Here is a 25,414-nt window from a genome sequence, read left to right as displayed (position 1 = left end):
CTCACAGATCTCGCATGYTTGGTGGCTTTAACCACAAACTTAAGAGAAAATGGAATTCACAGCACAGAAGGAGTTTCCAGTCTCTGCAGAGTTAAAACAGCACAGTTCTTACAACCATAAATATTTTAGATGCTCCTGCTGCAGGAATAGGATATACAGATCTATTCACGACGTACGTGGTATATTTTTCGCTGAGTACAAAAGTCATAATACATTAAAATGAACGTTCTCAAAAGCTGTATAAGGAAGCATCAAGAGGCATCAGAAATACAGAGGTAGTTAATATTCATGTTTTCTATGCTAATCTAAGATGTTAATTAACACAGAAGAGATCAATATCTAGTGGGAATAGCCAAAAAAATCCTCCAAACCAAAAACATAATGATCGTAAGTAGTTTCCAGTTACATTACAGCATTCTCATGAAACATCTACTTTCAGCTTACGGCCAAGTTTTCTCAGACTAAAGAAGTCCTTCCAATAGAGATAAAAAAAAAAAAAAAAAAAAAAANGAATTCTCAGGCAAAGGCCTGGCTGGGAAGGAGAACAAAGACCACATCATAAAATGTATGCACAACAGGGGGAAAATTAACGAGAGAACTGGGCTTGTCCAGCCTGGAGAAGAGAAGGCTTTGGAGGCACCTATCAGCCACCTTCCGGTACACAGGAGGAGGTCATCAAGACGACAGAGCCAGGCTGTTCACCAAGGGGTATTGCTGGAAAAAGCAGACAGGCTTTCACGCACACAGGGCTTTCCTTCAGGTCTGATACAGAAGCAGCATACTTCAAAAGCCTGAAGAATAATTCCTTAAAGTGTCATTACTTAAACTGCATTTAAACACTTAGACCAGGGAAACCAACTACCTAGTGTCAGAGATGGTCTAAATGATACATGAACAACTAAATAAATGCTATCTAAATTACCTAATAATTACTTTTACCTACAAACATTTTGACCAGTTTTTTATTCCTAGGTTTACAGGTTTTCCTTTAATATATATTTGTACTCTAAAGTTCTGCCTATTTTAAAAATGTGAGTTAAAAAACACGTTCCACTCACTAGAACAACAGCCTACATGACACACATTGTCACTGTGCAATCACAGTTATTTAATGACAACAAGACGATAAAGACACCAGTGACTCCTGGGTGTGAATCCACATCTTGCGAGGAATTGCTRTGTAGCATTTAAGAGATGATTTTACTCTTCTGCTCCTATCCCTTGCTCCCTCATTTTGGTATAGCCCATTCACTYTCTCCTCCGGTGCTTAAGTATTCTCACTAACCCATCCACTTTCACCTGCTGCTGCTCGTCTCCTCCATTTCCTCCCTATGTCAGTGGCTTCTGCTGGGAGCAACTTTCTTTTGCACCATCCTCAGGACTCTTTCACCTCAATTGTCTCAAGTCCTCCTCCTCCTCACCTAGCATCCCTTAAATGCTACTTGGAGGCTCACTGGAGGAACCAAGAGCACATGAAGACTCCTCATTTTCATGTCCAAACAGCCCCAGGAGCAAAGGAAAAAAAAAATACTTACATTGAGAGTCCTTTCGGCTCTGATAGTCCTAAAGACTGGGGCTACTGAGTGCAGATAGCATCTTCAGAAAGCTACAAAACTCTGAAGTCTCTACCCAATATCTAAATCACAGATTGTCTGCAGATTTTTTCTGTGTCCAGCCCTGGAGAAATTATTACTGTAGTTGCAGTACCTTCCAGTGATAACCTCCTCACAGGAATCACCAATATCAAGTCCCAGACTGTGATGTAAAAATCTATCAGTAAAACGACTATAGCATTTTTAATATGAGAAAAAAAAAAAAAACAATTTTTCCACCTAATGTCTGTTTCAGGAGTAGCTATAGTATATTAGCAGAAATATTTAAAGAAGAAAAACAAAAACATGTTTCTGTTTGCAATGGCAATAATGAAATATTTCAACCTAAATGGCTGATATTTGAACAACTGAACAGGATCTAATAATAGATAGTACCAGACATTTATCAGTAGAGCCTATAACAGATGTTTGGGGCAAGATAATACAAGCTAACAATTTCCATCACAACTTCATGAATCTATYAAAAAATATGCATGTATTTGGACACAGACGTTAAATGTGTCAAATTTCAGCTACAAATTGAGTTTACCGGCAAATTAATATTTACCCGAAGTTAAGTTATTATAAAGAAAATTATTTAACTCCTCTCACCAGAGACTATGCCAAAATGAAAACATATTTTCAGAAGTCTTATTTTTAGTGCATATTGTAAAAAGTTTAGGTGCGAAGAGGAGGCCAAATCATTCTTGAGATTGTCGTCCTTATTAAAAGTCTTACCAATGCGTGACAAAAGAATTGTTCAGTGTTTAGCACTGGCATCTACTTAACAGCTTTATGGCAAACCACTTTCACAGTGTTTTTCATTCATTTCAGTCTCAAATTACTATTTTGACGACAGATCTTTATCAAAGTATACTGACTTTTCTAGAGAACTGGAATGTGTCAAATTTCTATGCTAGTAACTAGAAACTTTAAAACACATAATGCCCTTGCTCCTCTAAGTCACATTTTGCACTCTATACTTTTATTTTTGCTACCAGCATCACACTTCCCACAGTTCAGTACAGATTTGCCCTTCATTCCACTTTTTTCTTGTTTATATTAGACACACAAATATTAAATGTGAATATAACCAATGCTGTGAACTTTGAAAGGCTAATAATCTCATAACATTATTAGTTATATGATTGAAGAAAAGCTGTTTTTATCAATAATGGCACTGATTCTAATTTAGACAGAGATACTAAAAAATGTAGTATTTTCTCTGAGGACTTGTTTGCACTAGCAAGACTTACCCATCTCCAMAGAAAAGAGCTAACCATGTCTGTTCTGCCACATATATTACATTTTTCTCAAAACACAATGTTGAGTTTTACACACAACAAATTTATTGTGTTAAAAAGGAGACTCCACAGACACCTACTAAAAATTTAGCTTATTATGCAAACTAAAATTCATTGCCAAAAGTGTTCATATGCATATAAACAGTGGCTTGGATAAATGCAGATGTGAATATTCCCTTTGAATATTGCCTTTCCAGGCACCATGTTTTAAATTACGTAGCCTATAAAATTACTGCCATGCTTAATGCAATGCGATTATAGTTATAATACTTTGGAGGTCCACTAAAAAAGCTACCAATACTTTCTCAAGAGCCAACCAGCTCACTAATCTGCAATGCTTTTATTTTGTGAAGAGTTTTACCCTGTGTGACATTTAAAAAGTAGATAAACTCAGATTAACTGACAAGCTAGTGAGAGTGACAAGCTGTTCTGCTTTCATCCTAAAGCAACACTCTATTATAAAATTTCCAGGATGGAGGCTTTTGTACTCCAATAAAAAGAAAAAAGAAAAAAAAAAGTCAACAACAAAAAGACTGATTAAGGAAATAATTATGTCTGCTTTATTCCCTTAAAAGAGGTCAAAAGTAGAATTATTGGAAAAGAAAATCTATAGCAGGTACAGTTTATATTAGATCATATAAAAGCACATTTCCAATTTTAGCTAGGGAATACCCTTAGACCTAAATTTGTGGCCTCAACAGCAGGCATTAGATTATACTAGAGGACAGAAACACTGGAGAAAGGGGAGAAACAAAAGACCAAAGTCTCAACCAGGTAGTTTTAACCTATGTCATTCTCTTTCCCAATCTTTAGTTTGGTCCATGAACCAGTGTTTTGAGAAGTGCAAAAACATGCAGAATAGTGTTAAYAATAAAGCTCTTATACTGTAATTTCAGTTTTCTAAAACTAGAAAGTTATCTTTCTAAAGAGACTTTTTTTTCTTAAACAGGAGCACAACAGCACTTCCAAAAAACATACAAGTACTTTCAATGTCTCTCAAAATTTGTACTCGTGAASGTAGACTAACGTTGTGACGCTAATATTGACAGTAATTTTTCCTTTTCATTAGGATTTACCTTTGCATGCTTAGAAACGGGTTTTTGAACCAGAGTAAAGTAACCAGTAAACATCTTGTGCCTGTTGAATCTGTATTTTACTCATATAATGATGTCTCTATGTACTATGCTTGTATTTATAAATCCACCAATTTTTAGAAAACCATGTTCAGATACATAAGAACACAATGATAAAATGCCTCTCTTTGATATATGACATAGAACTTAGTGTAAATATATTTTCTAGGAATGAGAGTCTGTGTCTTCTGGATGAATTAACTTAGAAATAATTAGGCATATATTCTATCTTCCTTCATTTACATCTTTCATGCCACTGATGTTATCCTAATAGCTTCCACCTTCCTGCTAGTGGACCTGAAAGCTGTTCCTTGCATGGTAGGTGATGGTATGTTAAGTTAGATGTGAAGTTAGATGTGAAGTTAGATGATCTAAAATTCTTGCATCATACTGTAAGTCTTGAAAGCAGTATTTCGCGTAGGTGTAGCAATTCCTGTTGGAGCACAATCACTGTAGGTCAGGTCTAAAATAATAGCTACATGGAATCTCAACAGTTAAATACAACTGTTTTGTTAAGACCAAACAATTCTCCTCAGACAAATTCCAGTTTTTCAAGGGCTTGTAACTTGGTAACAGTCACACCATTTTTTTTTCCAGACTGCTAAAGACACAAGGAGGTGACACAGCCACTTCATACCACCAGATTACTAGAATTTCAAAATGATCAAAACAACTTATTTATCCTCAGTTGCCTTCCCAGAATGTCTGAGCAACCATTTTCATGACACTCTAAAAAAAAATATGCTAAGACTTTTGAAATGACAGCTATAACTAGTGTTACTCAAAGTAGCTATGTAAATATATTCACCTTCAGGTTATAAARTTTTCCTGCATGGAAGATTTCCTTGCAAATATTTAAAGCCTAATAAACCTATATGTAACTGAAGTCAGTGTCTTATGACAGAAAGTGTCAGACAGACTCRCAGTGATACTAATTCTGCTTGTAGTATCTTCTGAACACTCGTCATTGTCAAATAAGCTTCCAGATAAATAGGAATCCCTGAGGTTAATGCAATCAGACTTGCTAGTAAAATAACTATCATTTTACTAGATCTATTTCCAATGAATATATGTAGCATTCATTAAAATAACAGATTTCTTTTTAATAAAAAAGTTGAAGTATAAACTCAAGAACGGAGTTTTCTAAGCAGAGGAGAGAAAAAGGAGTGGAAAGACAGACAAGTAAACAGGGTGCATCAGCCCCACTACTGTCCAACAAGGAATAAAGACGACCATTTAGGGTGGTAGTATATGCATTTCTTTGACAAGCGGAACTCCCAGCCTAGCAAGCGAATGACAGCACTGCTGCTCCACCTTCCTGGAGAACTGCAGTTATCAAGGGCAAAAGACTGCAGGGGCTGGCTGATCTGGAAGTGTTGGAGCACTCCAGCACCTGAGATCAAGTCCTGTGACGACTCATCTCACAAGCGCCAGGGTTTGACCCTTGATACGTCAAGACCACAGAGGAAGAAAAACTGCAAAAGGTCTTTCTGTATTTCCCACCCACTCCAAAGACCACACCAGGAGTATTGCTCTGCCTCATTTRGGGATTCAGTTCCTTTTTTCCCTTCATATTCCCTTCACATCTGACAAACCTTTCATGAGGAAATGATACAAATTGCCACACTAATGTGGAAAATATGTCAATTCACAGTCTGAATCAGAGATTTCATTTCACTCCTAGATATATTTCCGATTATGCACTCTTCCTCCAAAGACTCTTGGACACCATTACTTAAATCAGCTTCTTTAATCAGCTATCTAGATACATTCATTTTAATTTAGTTAATGTTTCGTGCTAATTTTAAAAYCAATTTTCTTTTAATGTTAAGCAAGCATTACATGTATATTTATATTTCTCAGAATACTTACGGGTCTTTCGAGCAGAATCTTCCACAAAAAGAGAAGAAATGTCTTCATCTACCCCTGCTTCATTCTTTGCAATACAAGTATATGCTCCTGTATCTTCATAGCGCACATTGCTAATGTGAACCTCACTGCCATTTGCTGAAAGGAGAGGAAAAATTCAGCATGCGAACAAAAAGTTTCAGTTTTGCTACAGAGCTTTCAGATTATATATTCAGAAAGCTTCCTCAGCTCATGCTAATTAAGCCATTTTCCTTCCTGAATTTGTAACTTGGAGGCATGCCAAACGACTCCTAAAGTATTCAATGGGTTAGAGAAGTACATATACTATTATTCAGCTCACAGATAACAGGAACACCTCAGCTGATTTTGCAATTTGGAGCCAAATATCAATCTGGCATTTTATACCTGTTTAAATGATAATGTACATCTTTAAAATCAGCATACCTACTCCCACAGGAAGATACTATGTTTTCATTAGGCTGCATTTGATCATTTTACACTTTATCATTGGCTTTACACAAAATAACTAGGGTTTCCATGGAACCTAATGGTTTAAATTTTTAACACAACTAATAATTTTAATATAATTATTTGTTTCTAGCAACCATAGGCAGTTGTTTTTGTTTTCAGATGAATGTTATGCAAAAAAAGAAAAGCAGGCCCGCTGGAATTTTATATCGAGGTCAATGCAAGAGTCTACAGAAACTACTGCCTGAAATAATTTCAGAAGTATTTTCAGACAAATCTCTGGCAAAATAAACATAGGTGGTTTGTGAACATGAAAAAAAAAATCAGTATTTGCATACAAATGAGAAGTTGTATGTCCAGTGGAGTAGGAATGTCAACAAACAGTCCAGTTCTCACAGGCAGAAGACTTTTAAATAATGCAATGTGAATACTGATGTGAACTCACTGCAGCTGAAGCATAGCATACTTGTTCAACTGTAAAATCTGTACTTTGAAAACTAGACTTGGAAATTATTTAATTTAGGTATTCTACTACATGGACTAAGACACTGAATTGTGGTGTAATACTCATCTTAGACCATCTTGTGCCTGAAGCTAGTGCATAAATAGTTTAACTCTGGGAATTGGACAGAAAAAAACCCTCAAAGCAAATGCAGTGACATWGTCAAATGTTATTCAAATAAATATATTCAAGAAAATGGAATTAGATGCATTTTGCTTAGAGAAGAATCATTCTTATTTATTTATCAGTAATATCTAACACAGAGGCTAGAAAAAAAACTGTTCACTGGGTCTCTATGACAAAAATCAGCAGAAGGCATCTATGGGAAAGGAGTCCACCGGAGGCCGAYGCTCTCATAGAAGAAAATGATTCTGTGAGGCAATTGCTCACGTACATCTGGGAGAGGGCCATGAAAGAATAAATCTATAACAAAGGCAAGGCTCTGTCTTCACAGAAGCAGCTGTTGTCCACCCGTCCCACWGTTTCTCATTCTGCAGTCTCATTTCTGGTCTTTTCTGTTCATTTCTAATGCATGCCCTATCTTTGCACACGAAGAAGAAAAGATTGAGAAAGAAAACGGGCAGCGCAAGACCTTTTTCTACAGTYGATTAGAAGATCATCAGTGTGACAGCAGGAAGCAAGAAAACCTCAAGCTGGGCAGGATGCCAAGGTGGGCAAATTCACCTAGGTCTAAAGATCTACAGAATCTCTCTGACTGGCCTTTATTGTTGTTTAAAGGTTTGGCTTTCCTTTAAGGTTTGGGGGGGGGAGGGTTGTTGTTTTTTTTTGTTTTGTTTTGTTTTGTTTTGGTGCAGTGCCCTTGCATCTCCCCTGTAGATCTCCTGAGACTCCTTAGATAACAGCACACCTATTTCAGATATTTCTCCTCCTGTTCTTTACCACCAGGTCCCTAACTCTCATTTAAATTCTCATGAGTTTAGAAACTATATTTTTTTGTTTTCATTTGAACTGCAGTAAAGGTGATCTTTGATCCACGTTCTGGTCTAAATTTATATCTTATCTCAGGAAAAATAACCGCATTAGTACCACTTCAATAGAAAAAAAGTCTTCATTACAGATGAAAATATTGTTTTCTAATAAATAAAGCATAAATGGAAGCATAATATATTAATATAGTTGTAGTGACAAATAATAATACTGTAGTTTGGACAGAGTCTTGGACTGCTTAGTGCACTAGGAAACTGCACATTTTTGAATAGAGAATAGCATACTGGAATTTACTGGTAATCCTGCCAATAAATACTACCAATAGTCCAGTAAAGAGAAAGTAGAGATGATGTGTTTTGAGGAATAACTTGAATATGTCTCCTGACGTGTTTAGACTTCAACCCTTGGTTAAAACCGTGTAAGAGGGAGATGTGCTACAGAAAGGATACAAAGATAAAGCACTCCCAACCTGTAGAAAATAATAAATATGCCCCTTTACCTTGAAGAGTTAGCTGTTTGGATAACTTGGGAGTGATATCAATTCCATTCTTCAGCCAGCCAAGTTGTGGGTTGGGAATACCTTCAGCGTGGCACCGAAGGCTAGCTGTCACACCCGGCTCCCTTGCCTGGCTCTCTGGGTAGACTCGAATGACTGGTGGAACTAGAGGCAGAAAACAATTATCATTCAGTGCAGAAGAATGTTAACTTCCCCTAAGAAAACAAATTATAAGCAACTCTGAAGATTCCTGCAGCTATATATAACAGCATTGCAACACACTGATGTGGCATCAGTCATATATTCAGCAACAATTAACACTGAACTATGTCAAAATAAGTTTATGAAGAAGAAAGAATGTTCTGTAAGAAGTACCTTTTTTCACTGCCTGTAGTATCAACAAACAAGCTTGCATTCTAATTCTGTAGTTCTGCAGTTTAGTAAGGAGACTGCTATTTTTTCTTACATTTCTTTATTTAAAAAAGTGAGTACTGTAGAATGTACCAGGACTTTCCACTAAGTAATAATGCGATATATAGAGATTAGAATAGTCCATTTTTACAAACCTTTTATTTTTAACACCTCCACCTTTTTTTGCTCTCCAAAACATCTATTAGCAATCCCCACTACCCATACAACTAATGTAATCTGGTTTATAATACTTATCACTATCTTTAATTACATTAAATGACACTATTCTGAAGTGATGTAAAATCTCAAGCTCCTAGATTACACATATTAACATGTCTACTTGGATTTTCTTATGCCTACTGAAAATACTCCTTAATACTTTTATAAAATGTATGGAATGAGTGTTAGATATATGCTACTGGACTATGGGGACATTTGGATCACCTATTTTTCTAGCAATTGTAATTAATAACATAGTCCTAGAATGAAAGACTACCCATTTGACTGTAATAAAAATATTCATTTATTATGTCATATAGATTACTTGATAACATATTTCTTGCCCATTAGGCCAATCAACAGAATGATAAATTGAATTATTAATCTTAATCAGCATAGATATACAAGTATATGTAGCCATTTTGGAAAATTAAACTCATATTGTATGCTTTACACGTATGACTGGATAGCTGTGGATTTTATCACACTAACTGAATTTGARGATGAAATCAGATAATTTTATTCAAGTGATGGTGCTAAGGCATCTGGCTTGAATAATTTCTTTTTGAACTTTAGTGGTATATAGGGCAGAATAGTCTTCTGAGTTTCACTGGTAGCAAAAAATAATGGTCACTCTCAACTGTTGTAAGCAAGTTACTACTCATGCTTCTCAACTAAGTCTGCTGTATTTTGTAGCAGTAATGGTAGAGAGGGGGGATACGATTGGAGTGTGCTGAGCATACTCCTATTAATAATCAATGATTGTCTTGCTATTTAGATTTTTTACATGAATAATTGTTAACCTTATTTTTAATTACATATAGATAGAACTATTTTGAGGGTGTTTCTAAAAGAAAAAAAATGTAACAAAGGTTAAAGACATATATTTCCCAATCTGCAAAGTTTTATTTAATACAGTTATAAAAATGTGAAATACTTAGCTGTCGCAAACTGCAGCGGGATAGAGGATGCAGTATCCATTGATAATGAAAAACGGTAACAAACTCAAAAACTAACTGTGACTATTTCAGCAAGAGTTTAAATATTTTCAAATGCTATCCAACTGTTTACAAGAAACGTCTCAGCATGCTGTCCTATTAGAGCATAGAAATGCCTCAGATTTCTACATTGTAAGAAATGCACAAATGTACTGCATCTCAGGATGTGAAAATAGGAGGTTTCAGGGATATTTTTTAAAAAATAAAGATAAAGATCATCTTTTCAAATAATATACATGGAATAGTAYACATAATCCCTACATGCAAAATACAAAAATACATGAAAAGAGCATGGAAGATGCAAAACGTGAGAATCGTGAGCGCTAGTTGCTTAGACTACCAGCTGMGAGCATGGGCAGATAAAAACTAGAGATTTAAGGTTTCCATCTGGCTTCTGGAAGGGAATTTGTTTTATGGGCACAGACCTCTCTACTTCTGTTCATCTCAAGCCTGCCGTTCCCGTTTCTGTTCTTCTCCACCTCTTCCCAGCCGTGTCCTTCCCCATGCCACTGGTGCGTGTCGCTCTGAGATATGCCTTCCCCACTGCGTTCCCGAGCGAGCCCCACTCAGGACCACACGCTCAGGTGGCCTGAGCCTCTTTCAGCCCCCCACCCCCCGGTCCGACTCCGATTCCCTCCCGAGAGACCATTTTTTTGAGCATTTCTCAACATAAGGTTGATCCTTTAGTGATCTGCCCTCTGCTGCRGATTTCCCTCTGCATCAAAACCAAACGGTTTCTTTTTCCTTCTTGTTTGGACACCCTTACAGAGAGTACTCCTGTTATTTCTTGCTCCCATGCCCAGTCCACAATATCTCAGCAACACAGACCACTTCCAGGTCTAAATGTAAGGCACTGCACGTCATTGCACACCTATTACCTGCGATGGAATATTCTCTTTGCATATGAAATCTGCCACACCTGATAAACTTCTACTCAGTGTCAACAGAAAATTCTGAAGGTCAAATTTTGCGGAATTTTCAATGACTGGAAAAAGATACATATTAGTTTAGTTTGGGAAAAACAGTGTATTTTCCCTCAACTTCATTCTCAGAAACCCCTAGATGATTTAGCTGCAAATTAAATAGATATTTTAGGCAAATATCCAGTACAGAATATTTCAGCCTGAAGGGTTTAAATTACACAAAGTTATAAGCAACTGAGAGCAGTATTTTATAATGAARAGCATCAGTCTGTCATGACTCCAGCTGTTGCTCCTGTTTTTGTTTACTTCCCAAATCAGACTGTACATGCTAACCACATCACTTTAATAATTCTGCGCTTTTGGCAAAAGCTGTTATTTTACAAGGCCTCAAACACCACTGGGAATATACACAGCCTGGAAACAGAAACCTGAACTTCAATAGAGGAAGTTTACAGTCCCTCTTGAAGGAAACCGATAGATACATGTTGCCTTTAAAATACATACTCCTGCCTATGAAGGATGAGTTACACATCCTTCTTTACTAGCAGTCAAACCACACTGTAGGTGCCAAAGCTGTAGTAGATGCAGGCATCTGCTGTAGGCAGATGATAAGTTTTTGGCCACTTTTATCCTTAGCAGTTTTCTAAGAAAATAAATAAGGAAAAAAAAAACACATTCTAACTAAAACAAAAACAAGCAACAGCATAAAAATTCTGCTTCAGAAGATGCTGTTGTTGCTAAATTAATCACTCAAAGGCCAGGAAACGTGAAGGTCAAAATAACCCTGAAGGTATGGCTGATTTTTYTTTTATTAGTCCACCTTTCTGGAGTAGGTGCTATTTCCTTCGGTGACATTTTCCCAGCCACAGAGGTACCCCTATGACACTAAGGCTGTGGCACAAATAATGAACTCCCTGAGCTGTAACAAGAGTCTTCACTTCTTGCCCTATTTTTTTGCCCTCCATTTATTCCCATCTCCAACTTTCTTCACCAAATCTGTGTCTGATTGGTTATCTACACAGCTAAAAAGGTTCTTCAATACTTGTCTTGCATTTAAATTTTTGATCTCGTATTATCCTGAAGGCAACCTGCAATACGTCCTCAATAACTGTGCAACTGAGGCATGCAGACTATCAAAATATTAGTTTAGTACTAGCTAAGTCTCAAAAATGAATTTGATATGTCTGTGCTTCTCACCTCTTTGGATTTACTTCACTCACATTTTTTTTGTGTAACTGAGCATAAATATTCACAGAAAGCAAATTTTAAGTATGGAAGAACAGTGATTGTTAATGTTGAATTTTAAAGAGGTACGTTCTGGTACCTTAACCAAAAGCAGTCTACTCCATACGAGAGCGATCACTACATGGGTGAAAAAGGWTGGGAGGAGCAGGCAGGTTCCATGACTGTATTTAGCAGAGCCTTGCATAACACAACCAGCTGAAGCAAAGAGCTGCCCATCCTACATCCCTCATCATTCAGCTCAACAAGCCATGTGAGAATACTGGCTCCAAATATGATGAATATATATAACTATTCAATGCAGCTTACAATTGCTGTAAAAATCCCTGAAGACTTCTTCAATCATATCTAATGGGAAAAAATTTATGAGAGAAAAATAGTCTCTTTGAGCTGTCTGGAACCCACAGAGAATGTATCCATTTAAGAAAGATATATATAACATATATAGTCTAAATAGGTTCTTCTAACGCTCCATATGATAACTTTTCTTTTTGATTAAACTGAGATATTTTGCTTGGAAAGACAAAGGTGTTAAACAATTTCTCAGACACTATAAATCACCRATTTATATCTGGCTAAGGATCTGGACTCATTTTTCTTTGCCTTGAGGTACTAAAAAAAAAAAATCTTTTTTTTAATAGACCTTTTGTCTGACAACCAAGACAGGGAAAACTCTTGTCATCGCCCTGCACTGAAATTTCCTTGCTAATCAATGTAAAAACACAGGGTGAAGGAGATAAACATTACTACATAATCAAAAAGAAAAAATTCACATTAGTGTTATATTAAGCTAACTTGTCCCATATACAATAAATTCCTATTGCTTGTATAGCAGGTTTGAATTTGAAAATTCTACTCTTTTTTGTAATATAACTGATTATATTTTTTGTCCAAAAACACCTTACCAAAAGTAAAATTCCTCAAGTTCACACTTTGAAAAGTTTAGGTTTTGACATCTATACACATTCCATTYGTAAAATTGAAAAACTGAGCTATAAATAATTATTTTAACTAATTTAGGTATTGTGACTGTGACTATTCTTGTTATCAATAAGATTAACATCCCTGGGTATGTAGAGCATCGATCCATAACTTGGTAAGCACTGAACGAATGCAAGAGGCCAATCTTGATAAAGCATTTCAGCTTTTCCAATAGCAATTTTCAAGGCTCTTGTATTTCAGATGCAGAAGACTAAAACTTCTGTTTGCACAAACTGTTCTGGTGATATAATATTTAGGTAATCCTAAGACCGTAACAATAAACAGTAAATACTCTTAACAATGATCTTTTAATACTTCCAATTAACATAAGCAATATAGTCCAGCCATAAGGGGGAAAAAAATCTCATTTTATTATTCAAACTATTCTTTTTTTCCCCTACTGAAATGATGTATAAATTTCTGCTGTCCCATATAGCTGAATAATTATTACATAAAGTGGTTAATTGAATATATTAATACCTTGAAACAGCATTTTAGAGAGTAGTAACTCCCTGCTAGTAAAAGGACCAATATTACAAGAATATTTGTTACAACTGTTTTGCTCTGGCCATAGTTCAAAGAACTCTGCCAGCATCCACACGTAACCTCTTGAGCGGTTGCTGTGGAAAAAAAATCAGAGGCTAACAAGCAAGCATGAGGGAAATAACACAAATGCTACTCAAGTACAGATGACTCACCTTGGCATTTATATTGATCTATTTGCAYTGTTTGCTTTTTCAGTAAAGGATTTTAAAGACAAATTATGGGGTGGATATTATAAATATTTTATGGGAGAGTGAAATCTATAGCTCCTCTTTGTCTTYAATAGTATTAAAACCATTAAACATGCCCATCATCATCTGAGAACAGACCTCCTAATTCAAGGATTTTATGCTACATGATGTCAACAACAGTAAAGGAGAAAACCCTGGCAGCATGAATTGTAATGTCACAGATATTTGGAGAGGAGAAAAGAAAACAAAACAAAGCAAAAAAAGCAGACTCTCTCTCTTACTAGTATGACCATTTCATTATTGAAAAGAAAATTTTGAGGAAAAAATGGCTTCTGGTGGAATTGAAGACTCAGCAAGAAACCATTTCAAGAATTAACAAGCCCAGCCCATTTTAGATTTGGCAGAGGGCATCCTGAAGACTTTCTACGCTGACTAGTATTTTCAGYGTTCAACCAAACAACATTTGGTTAYTTCTCTTAAGTACGTCTGAAAGTGTCAGTCCCTCTTGGATRAGATAAATGCATGTCTGCATTTAAATGCATAAATGCATGTGTGCTGATAAACCCTTTGGAAACTGTATTCTGTATATAGACTTATAAAGAAGCTCATTATGAGTTTAGAGCAGAGGTTCCAGTGTGATGCCTGTTTTGTACATAAGTAGGTAAACTATAAATTAGCCTCATTACTTAGTCCTCAACACTTAGTAGAAGCTTTTGTATGTAGGCACTGTAATGCAGCTCAGTTGTAACAGATCCACCACCCTCAAAATAGAAATGTTTACAAAACCATACGTTCACAAAATYATACACTTGGAAGGTGTCAAGTGTTATATAAAATGTCAATATTATCATTGTTTACATTATTTAGTGAAGCAATTACTCCTGCACCATCATAGCTTTGTATTGCTTGGTCTTTTTATAGTTTGTATTAAAAACAATAGTCCCTTACAGATTGCTGATATAGAATTATGGAATTTTCTAACCATAAAACATGTATTTTTACAGTGCTGATTATCTGTATTGCTCAATGATCCCCATGGAAGCTCATCACTGAACAAGGCAATTCAAAATTGTAGACTAAAAAAATGYTCTAAACAGTTTAAGCTTAAAATTAAAATATACATATATGTAAAATATTTGCAAAGTATTTGATGCAAATTATATAAATATTGTTTCTAAGCAAATACAGATTTATACAAAYGTACATGAAGAAAGAGCTTAAAATCTAATTGCACTGTTTTCACAGAACCCTCACATTAGATTTTGAGACCAATGAAGCCTCATAATCTCATTAACCTTTATCTGACTCTTCTGTTAATACAAGTGTCATCTTATTAATTAGTCATTATCACGGCTATAAGTACTAACCATCAYGCCTGTGCTTAGGAAGATTGCTGCTTTGATGTACAGATATAAACTATGGATGACCCACTCGTTTGACTAGAACTTTAATTTAAATGTTTTGGACTTTATCTATCTACAATATGCACACTCTGAACWGCACACAATCCTGTTAATCTAAAGGACTCCTATCTCCTTTACCCCATTCCCCAGAAAAGCAACATCCAAAATCCTGCGGGAAGAGGTACCACTCTAGTGCTGACTTATGAAACACCAGCTCTCCAAGTAGAACAAATATGGACCAGGCGAGTTGTCTAGGCAGCTATAAATGACTGAATGATATAGAGGAGCAGCAGTCAAGCCTGACTTTTCCATCCATCATCAATTCCAAATAGATTTTAGAGTACTGTATCTTTTTAATATATACTATATTTGTATATTAAATATAATACATGTAATTATATAGAATATACATTCCATATTTACTCTATTATATATAATTACACATAATTATTATATTAATAACATATACTCTGTTATCTATTATATACTTATGTATAAATATATATTACATTGAATTAAATAGGTTTTTAACACAAGAGATGTACATATTATACTTTTCTCAGTGTGTTCTTCAGCACTACTAAATTGGCACTCAAAACTTTATTTTTAACAAAAAATTGTTTTACAGACAATAACTGTTCATCATGCACATAAGTGCATAAGTTCACTGTCCAGAACAACTAATCTTACTTCTTCTAATAAGTATTACTCATACAGGAGTACTAAATGAAAATGGTTCTTTTTTTTCGTTTTGCAAGCTCATTTATAGAAGAATGAGAAAAATTAATTACATCTTCTTTTCTTTTGATCTGTAACACAATACTGAAAAGTAAAACAAGAGCAAAAACAAAGCTACTTAGTAAAATCCAAATCCAAGTCTCTTATGATTTGGTAATTAGAACAACCTTCCTTACCATTCACTTGGAGAAAATGAGTTTGATAGAGYTTATCATAGCCATCAGCATAGCAGGTATAATTTCCCATATGAGTTGTGGTAACTTTAGTAATGTACAATGACCCATCGTCTCCAAAGTCCTACAGGGAAAGATTAAAAACAAGGTTATCATAATTACTTCAGTATCTGTACAATGATTATATTCTGTATCTTGGCAACAAAGTTGTGATGCAAATATCAATCACCACAGACATTAAACCAGAATAGCTGACAATAAACTGTAACGCAGATATTTTCCGGAACAGCTGAAGTGTTTAATCTTGACTAATATTTTGTCTACAAAAGAAAATATAARTTTTATTTTAACGATGTATTAAACCCAGAACCAGTAATAAGGTGTTTGTTTGGTTTGGTATGGTTTGTTTTTTTTTAGCTCTGATAGTTATTTGCAGAAGAAAGGCTTGCATTTGATTAGACAGAAAAGTTAAACCTCACTGCATTTTAACGTGGTAAGTAACATTTTGTGAAAGTGTGGTCATTCTTTGAAATGAAGAGATATCCGGAAAAGAAAAACTGCTCATTTTATTTCATGTTCGAGTAAATATTTTTAACTTTACCTTCCAAAAATCTTTGATTCCAGTAGATTAGAGCAGAAAACTTTACTCTCAAGTGCAATTCTCAAATATCTTTTTTTGTATAATATAATTTTACATTTACAACAGTAAATTTAAAACAATATTTATTTAAATTATTGTAAAGATGCATGGAATAATTATTGAATGTGCTTTATTTTTCCTTATGCTATTTTTTTCATGTCTTCAAGGACTACTCTAAAATAATTGTCCTAATCCAATCTAGCTTCTTCCATTCTATGCTCCACAGATTCTACAGTTTACACTAACCATGCTAGTTGTTTTTCTACATTATCTTACATAATTTACTTTTTCAATTACACTTCTTGATAACTTGTTTCCTTTCAGATTCACTTAGTTATCTTTGTACAGTTATATATGCAGTATATTTTCATAAAACAGAGGTTAAATTATTTTGAACAAAAATATAAAATAAAAAAGTTAAAATATGAAAAATGTTTTTCAACCCAGTAGATAGTTTAATCTTAAAGTGGAAAAACTATAATTAAAAAATGGAACTTTTAGTCACTTTCATTTTTATACTTGGAAGAGGTACACTGKGTCATATTAGTCAGACTCAGTTATTGAAGGGAACTATGCTAAATAATCATATGCATAAYGTTATCATAATCTGTCATAAACACAGTTACTTTTTTTCTACTAAAAAGCTGTTTCAAAACTTCTCAATATCCTTATGAATACAGTGGAGCTTTCTTTTTATTTTTATCCTAAACTTATTCATGGTCATCTTATATCCATTTTTTTTGCTCCTTAACATAAACAGCCTTTTAAGTATGTTTAAAAATCTTTAAATTACTTAAATATCCTTTCCTTGTGATTTACCACAGGATACAGAGCTAAAACACACACACACGTATTGCAGTACGTAACATTCATACACATTCATACACAGAGGCACACACAGGCTTGCACAGAGCCCAATTATCCAACAGGTCTCTGATTCACCAGAACAGCGACAATCGCCAAGTTAAAAATACCTACATATCTCATTACAGTCAGTRATTCATTACTTTTGTAAACTTGAATTTCTGCACGAGGGTGCACAGCTCCATTTCTGTTGCTTTTGCATCAGCTGAGTGGTGGAACAGGGATAGCCATGGGATGCAAGCGACTTACTGAGAACTATCTAGGGGAAAATCATTTTCTGCTGCATAAAATCAATAGTGCTGACTACAGTACAAAGTGCCCTGCCACAACACAGAAAATGTGAGAGAGCAAGTGTAATACAGTTCCCCTCAGAAGCTCAGATGATGCATGATTTCCAGGGTATTCTAATTTGTAATAAAGAGGGGAGGAAAAGAAAAAACGTTKAAAGAAATGAACTTTGTCCTAACAAACTTCTACATCCTTCAGGGTGCCACCTTAAGACAGAGTTCATTCTTTATCCATAGAGAAATGGGGAGTAACATTTTAAAAGGGAAAGTCAAGCTCTTGGAAGGAAGTTTCTGTAAGATGCTGCAATGGCAGGTTGAAAGAGTCTGTGGGATGAAAAACTATCCAATCATCTACTTTATTTAACGATGAGTATGACTGCCATCATAACCACCGGGAAGAGGGTAAGAGAGCCTCAGAACAGCTGAGGTTGGAAGGGATGCATGCTCACAAGTTGCCCAGAACTGAGTCCACTCTGCCCCTGAATACCTCCAAGAATGGAGGCTCCACAACCTACCTGGTCATCCTGTTCCAGTCRCCTTAAAGTAAAAAGCTTCTTCTTCTGTTTAAATGGACTTTCAGTCTGTGCCCTTTGTGTCCTGACCTTTCACTAGACACCACTGAGAAGAGGCCAGTCTAGTCATCTTTATTCCTCCCATTTATACACACTAAYAGGATCCCCCAGAAGCCTTCTGTTCTCCAGRCTAGACAGTCCCAGGTCTCTTAGCCTCTCCTCATATYGCATATGCTCTATAAGAGAAAAGCAAGAAGCCTGTAGGACTGTAGGGTCTCCACTCCATCTCCCCAGAATTCAGGTCAGCACACCAAAATCTCATATTTTTCTGCTACAGTGTACCRGTACTAGATTAAACAGATTCCATGGCTCACACCTTCTCCTCACTCCATTTATACCAGTCTTCCAAGGCCCCATCTGTTCTTCAGAAATTAATCCTCTTGCTTCTGTATTTATTGAGTCAGTTCTAGATTGAGCAATTTCAACACATTTAATCTATCAAAATATTCTCTTCTCCTTGTGATATTTTTGTTAATTTTAAATGAAGGTAGAAGTGGAAAAACAGTTAAACGTGTTGGTCTTATCAGCTGTCTGTTGACAGCTGTTTGTCAAGTAGGAGATCCACTTAACGTTTTCACAAAATACCTTTTTTTTGTTCATTGTGGTTCCTCCTGCTACACCACACAGGGGTTTGTTCTGATGCTGTGCCTTTATATTTATATAATTCTTCTATGTACCTTATTAAATTCAACTCAGTCTTCATTTTCTATACTTTCAATCTGAGTTTCAGGGCTTTGAACACTAGGCTTTAATAAGTCATCTCCTCATAAACTTTTTAACTTTCTCTGTAAATTTTGCATGCCTATCTTTTCTTTATGGAACTGAATTTACCTGAATCCTTACTTTTTCTCCTGAAATTCATAGAAGAAAAAATCTATCAGAGGTTTTTAAATACAGACAGCTACAGATTGTTGATCAGGAAGTCTGTAAACTGCATGCTAAAACAATTTGGGTAAACATCACTATATGCTGGCTTCTTCTTGCATTCCTTTGAACTCTGTCACAGAAAACACGGGTCTAGGTGAACTGGTACAATGTAACTATGCTTACATGCTTTTAGATCTCACTGATCACTTCCAAATTTATTGGAATCTTTTTTCTTCACTCCCACTGAATTACTTTCTAGTTTTTCTTCTCTCCTAGGAGTCACAAGCTCAATGATCGTGTATTCATTTTTCACACAAGCTGCTTTGCTGATCAAACTAAAATCCAGAAGTATTTCCTCTTGACCTTTTACATTTTTTTTTAATACTTATTCAGAAATAGGTATTTTGTTGCATTTTTCCCCCAAAAAAGTGTTTGGGCAACTAAATTTCATATTGTACAACATTCTGTGCTTCAGATGATTCTGCTAGTTTCCCATGGTAGGAAAAAAACAACTAATAATTAATCTACCTGGTAGACCTGAAAAAAACTTGTCCTTCCCAAGCTAACTATACCKATATTAACGTTCCAGTTAGTTACATACACAATATTTCTACAGATCCTCCAAGATGCCACTACCTAACAGAATTATCATTAGATAAAAACAAAGAACCACCTTTAATGCTCATTTTTTCACTTTGATGAATTATTTGAACCATTAAACCTGGACTTCCCCCTCAAAAGCCTCCACCTAAATAACTCTAACAATTATCATAGTTCARTATTTCTTATCTTTATCTCTTTCTAGAGGTGTACAAAGCAGTAAAAGTTCAATTGACCTTTTTCCCCTACTAGCTCAACAGATATTCTCAAAATGTGGCTCTTCAAGTTGTTAGTGRAAGAATGAACCTTCAGAAGAGTCACACTGGAGGTACATGCATTTTCATCTAGCAAATAGGTAATATTGTTGTCCACCATTTTTAAGTAATCTGTGCCAAAGGTATTTGCAAACAAAACCAGATCACAGATCGGAATGTATGAATATTTAGCTGCCACCATGCAAAGTCTGGAAACAAGCCTAACCCATCTTTCTCATTACTTATGCTAAATTATTACATGTTGCTTTGAAGCACACTTACTTGTTCCAGGCCTTTGACTGATCTGCTCTAAGATGATGATATATTTAAGTACCATAGCTAATTTCTAAGTAAATGCAGGCTTTTCCCTGCTTTTACATRCAAATCCTGAATAGAAAAGCTCTGTGGTCTAGTCCTTTCATAGGATGGTAATGTTGGAAGGGACCTCTGGAGATCATCTAGTCCAACCCTCAGCATAGCCCTGTACGGGGATTAAACCCACAACCTTGGCATTAGCAGCACCATGCTCTAACCAACTGAGCTAAGGCTGAGCTGTCAATTTACACCAAAATGTTGCAGCAGGATTCCCCCCATGAGACTGTTATTTCACCACTCAAAACGTTTAGGTTTTTATAGGTGTTTTTTACAACTACTAAATAAAGGGCTTACTACTATATTGAGTTCAAGGCTTGTTTTTCGATATTAAAACAAACAATCCAATAGAATGAAAGCTGAATACTGTAAACAGTGTTTGGAAGGAGATGGTGATGCTTAGACAAAGTTCTTTGAGAGTGAATGTTGAGTTTTACTTAGGCTAACTTACAAGCTAAGTYACTGAAAAAGCCCACATCCATATGGACACATGTAAACATTACTGAATCAGAGCCTTCAAACATCAACAGCAGCACTTTCAGCAGAAAGGCTACCCTTTGAAAACCTATTTGATGTCCCTAAAACATTGCTACAAGTCCAACACATTCATTTAACAATAGACTGTAATTTGACTACTGTTCAGATGGAAATGCCACAGAACTTCTAAAATTATATTGAGAAACTAATTATTTTTGTCATCTAGAAAAAAGATAGGTTTGACCAATCATTCAGCAGTGATTCCACTATAGCTCTCTCTTCTGTTGAAGGACTTGACATTTAAGAATCATGATATGTGTCATGAATAACAAGTAAAGGAATATGGAGAGAAGATTTTTGCCTTTGATAATGGATCTTTGCTTAGTTGTCTTACAATACAGCAGAAACCTAAAGGTGATTTGTGTTTATAAATCTGTAATTATTTCCTGTGGTTTTATAACTTGCTTTCATATGCTAATTCTTTGCATATGAGAAAGTCTGTGATCATTTGCCTGCCCTTCTTCATTAATAGATCCAGGATGACTGTTGCCTGCTTTCTCGTCACAGAAGAATGTATAATTAGACTGTTTCAATTTGTGTACTGCTATAGAGACTGCAACATCTTTTCTTTAACACCATGATTAGTTCTTTATCAGTTTCTACTCTCTTAAAGATTTTTCTTGCATTTGCATTGGTGTATAGTAAAAAGGGCATTTTTATGCACCAAAGTGCAAAAAACATATTATGCTTATATAAACATACAAAGTTGTCAAATTTTGTGACTTGTTTCATGCAGGTCACATAAAATATTAAATATAATGACCCTATGGCTTAAAATTTTCAGCTTCTGAAGTACTTGAAAATACTAGTCAGAATTCTAACCCTACACACTTTGAAGGAGAAAAGAGAACAAAAGAGAAAACAAGTAAAACAGAGAAAAAATACAAATCAGGAATGAGGACATGAGGTTTGAATTAATATAATCAATAGTCCTCAATCAGAAAAACTGAGATGACTCCTTATTAAAAATTCTCATTGTTTTCTAATTCTTTTTTATTTAATAGCTCTTTGACAGTATGTGAAATTTGTATTTCTTTTTACAGTCTTTGACMAACATGCAACAGAGAAGGAAATTATAATGATTGGTATCTTTTTACTGATAGCCAGTAATGCAAACATTGCAATACATGTCAGTGATAATGGCAGCACAGTCTGAGTAGGGATATTTCCCCTCCCCATTTTTAAAGAGAAATCTTGATTTTCTTCTGGGAAAAGGAAGAAAAATCTTTCTCTCTCAACTGACTGGTGAAGGAATTTGTCCCAAAGAATTACATTTTTGCACTGGTCTGTTACAGAAAGGCTGTAGCAATAATTGCAGCCCTACAGGTATTTTCTAAACAATAGTTGCTTGGCTGCAAAACACAAGCAGAAGCACCCCTTCCTTTTCCAACAACCCCTTCCACACTTTCAGCATTTGACTTTAGTTGACAAGGAATTTTCAAGAAATATTTTTGTTTTTTAGTTTCTCTAATTTACTTTCTTACAATGACACAGAAAGTAGATAATCTTTTGAGGGTTAACTAGAAGAATTAAAAAAATATATTGATGTATGCTTGGCTTGCCAGATAAATACTGCTTACGCTTTTCATGTTAATGTCAACTTTACAATTCATACTTTCCTAGTAATCAGTTTCTCTGTTCATGCTGGCAGAGCAATACAACTCTGGTTTGCTACTGCAYGTCAGAAAGAAATTAAATTTTACAAAGAAATCTGAGAATAATTGAACACGGCAGCAATCCAAGATTTTTTAAGCTTTTCCTTCTAGCTCAAGGTGGGAAACAAAACCTAAGACTTCCTAAATACTAATTTTGCCTACCTTCTCTCAATCTCATATTTTACAGCTGTAGTAAGAAGAAATCATCAGTCTAGTGTAAATCAGCTGGTTGAAGAACCAGAGTGATAGAAAATGGAAAAATCAGGTCAAAACTCAAAGAAGAAAGAATAAAGTAATAATATAGCACACAGTAGTATAGTATACATACAAGACAGTTCAGTGGAGCTCATTGCTGATTGGTTTTGTTTTTTGTTTGTTACCTCCTAACTCTGTGTTGACCATGGAACAAACTTTCTAGCTACAATTAGCAATTCTGAATACTTGTCTCCTCTCTCTTTTTCTTGACACTGTGGAGACTGAGAGGGGAAAAAAAAAAATCCTTACCAGTATCAGCCTACTGTCAAAGGGTAAAAATGGGATCATCCAGTGAGCAACTCAGAACATCTAACTAAATCTCTGTTTCAGAGTTTGAAGAAGTCAATATCCTTCCATCAATTACTGAGGAAGCCTAGAGAATTAGCTATTTATATCCCAAACTGCCTTTGTGCACATCATCCTAACCTTATCTACAAATGGTCAGCACGGAGATCACACATTATTATCTCATCCTAAAAGAGAAGRATTTGTGATACACGGGCAATGAGCACTAGTTGAATTCAACAAGATTTGTAACTATTCACCAAGTCTGAGAATGAGATTCACATTTTTCTGGTTATGAATGAATAGAATAACACTGTACCTACTTGCATAAGTAGAGATATATGATTTTTTTCTTTATTCTCTTGGATACAGTAAGGATTACAATTTTACTTAATAGTAACACCTAATATAGGCTAACATCTGTTATTCTATAAAACWTATGCAGTTTTTGCTATTTTGAAAACTAATAATGTTAGTAATTTCCTCATTACCCGAAGAAGGACCACAGAGAAAAATCCCATAAAAACATCATTTCTGGATCACTGGTGGGAATAAGAGTTCATTTTATATCTAGTCACATAAACAGAATATGGATACTGTATATGGCAGATATGCACTACATACAAGTGACAGCTTTACAAAGAGCTCTTGAGATTAACCATAAAACATCACTAATTTTTTCACTTTCTGGAAAATTCTGTAAAATTATACTATGTTGTTATGAATCAGCAATCATGACCATTAACTTATGTACAAACTCAAAAACTCCAGCTGACTAAATATGGCATATTTTTAATGGTAATCTCAGCATGCTCTGATACAGCTGTTACTTTTTTACTGGTTTATGCTATGCACTGAGATCTGCAGAATGACTCAGATAGTTTTATCCAATTAAGTATGATTGTATAACAATTTATTTTGTTTAAAAGAAAGAAGAGTTAAACACTATTTGACATTCTCTTCATATATTTTAAATGTTAACTGGTTTAATACAATAATCAGTGACATTAATTTAGACTAATTACCCAGTTATTACAATTCATTACARCTCCCACAAACTGCTATTGTTTTTCTCTTAAATCAACTGTAACCAAAGCTGTATTTGTCATTACACTTTGGCCTAGATCAGCAAAAAGAAACTAGTTTCTCGTTATACAAATTAATTCTATATCTCAGTGCTAGGTGATCCCAAAACAGAAGTACTGATCCAAGCTATAGTTCAAGATGACTCAACATAGGGCCARATTTGTGGAAGAGGGGCTACGGGGACGACACCTCTCCCACGCGGTAGCGCTCGGTGCGGCGCACAGATCTGTGACAGGGTAGGGACAATCATACGACCATTGACAAACCCTCTCCACCGACGTGCTGAAACGTCTCAAACCACAGTCAAAAGTCAGCGTGGCAAAGTATCCCTCCCATCTCTACTTCCTCGCTTCAACAACATTTTTCTTACACAAAAGAAGTGTACRCAGATGAAAGGATTAGAAATCATTAAAATGTTAATGAAATTACTGCTAGGCAATTATTCTGCACACATTGATGCTAGATTTCGACAATATCAAAAACACATCTCAGAAGTAATGTTTTAACATGCCAGAAGCACGTGTGTTAAAAACAACAAATTCTACTGCTTTACATGTCCCCAGCTGAGAATGAGGCCATTTTTATTTCTTTTTCTTGAAGAGACAGTGAATGTCTCATACATTCAAGTACTAACAAACAGGAAACAGCTTTTCTTTAAATCTTTTAGATGTTAATTTTTTTTCCATTACTCCTCAAGAAGAATTCTTGCCATGAGATGGGAAGATGAGAGACAGAGAGGCCTCACTTATCAAAACGTCAGGGAATCCTCTGGTTTAAATCAAGCAGAGTCTCTAATCGCAAGACTATCTGATCTCTTCCCCATTTTGAGCCTCTTCTGCTTGCTTCTCTAATTCTGGGCATAGTTTTATAGTGAAAGATAGGCAAATAAGAATTTGTGGAAAACTTCCAGTTTTAACTAGTCACCATTTCAAGGAAGGAAAAGGGACAAAAAAAAAAAAAAAAAAAAAAAAAAAGTGCACCCTCCTCCGTTCCCACTCAGGTCTGA

At 35.3% G+C, this 25,414-nt stretch overlaps 1 protein-coding gene across 2 annotated transcripts in view; it reads right to left on the bottom strand.

The window, feature by feature from the left end:
• The window catches only part of FSTL5 (follistatin like 5), a 305,635-nt gene that overhangs the window by 55,196 nt on the left and 225,025 nt on the right, over window positions 1–25,414 (bottom strand). For both annotated transcript variants that reach the window (XM_085319846.1, XM_085319848.1), the window contains exons 8-10: window positions 16,138–16,258; window positions 8,316–8,477; window positions 5,902–6,036 (exon numbers count right to left, since the gene is read on the bottom strand). In XM_085319846.1, coding sequence (XP_085175972.1) covers window positions 5,902–6,036; window positions 8,316–8,477; window positions 16,138–16,258 — 418 coding nt within the window. The remainder of the gene's footprint in view (window positions 1–5,901; window positions 6,037–8,315; window positions 8,478–16,137; window positions 16,259–25,414) is intronic.

Source organism: Rhea americana, unplaced genomic scaffold, assembly GCF_003343005.1.
Source record: "Rhea americana isolate MKP2758 unplaced genomic scaffold, rheAme1 scaffold_60, whole genome shotgun sequence".
In the NCBI taxonomy this organism is placed as follows: Eukaryota; Metazoa; Chordata; class Aves; order Rheiformes; family Rheidae; genus Rhea; species Rhea americana.
The sequence above is the reverse complement of the archived record's forward strand: the minus strand, read 5'-3'. Positions and strand labels throughout refer to the sequence as shown.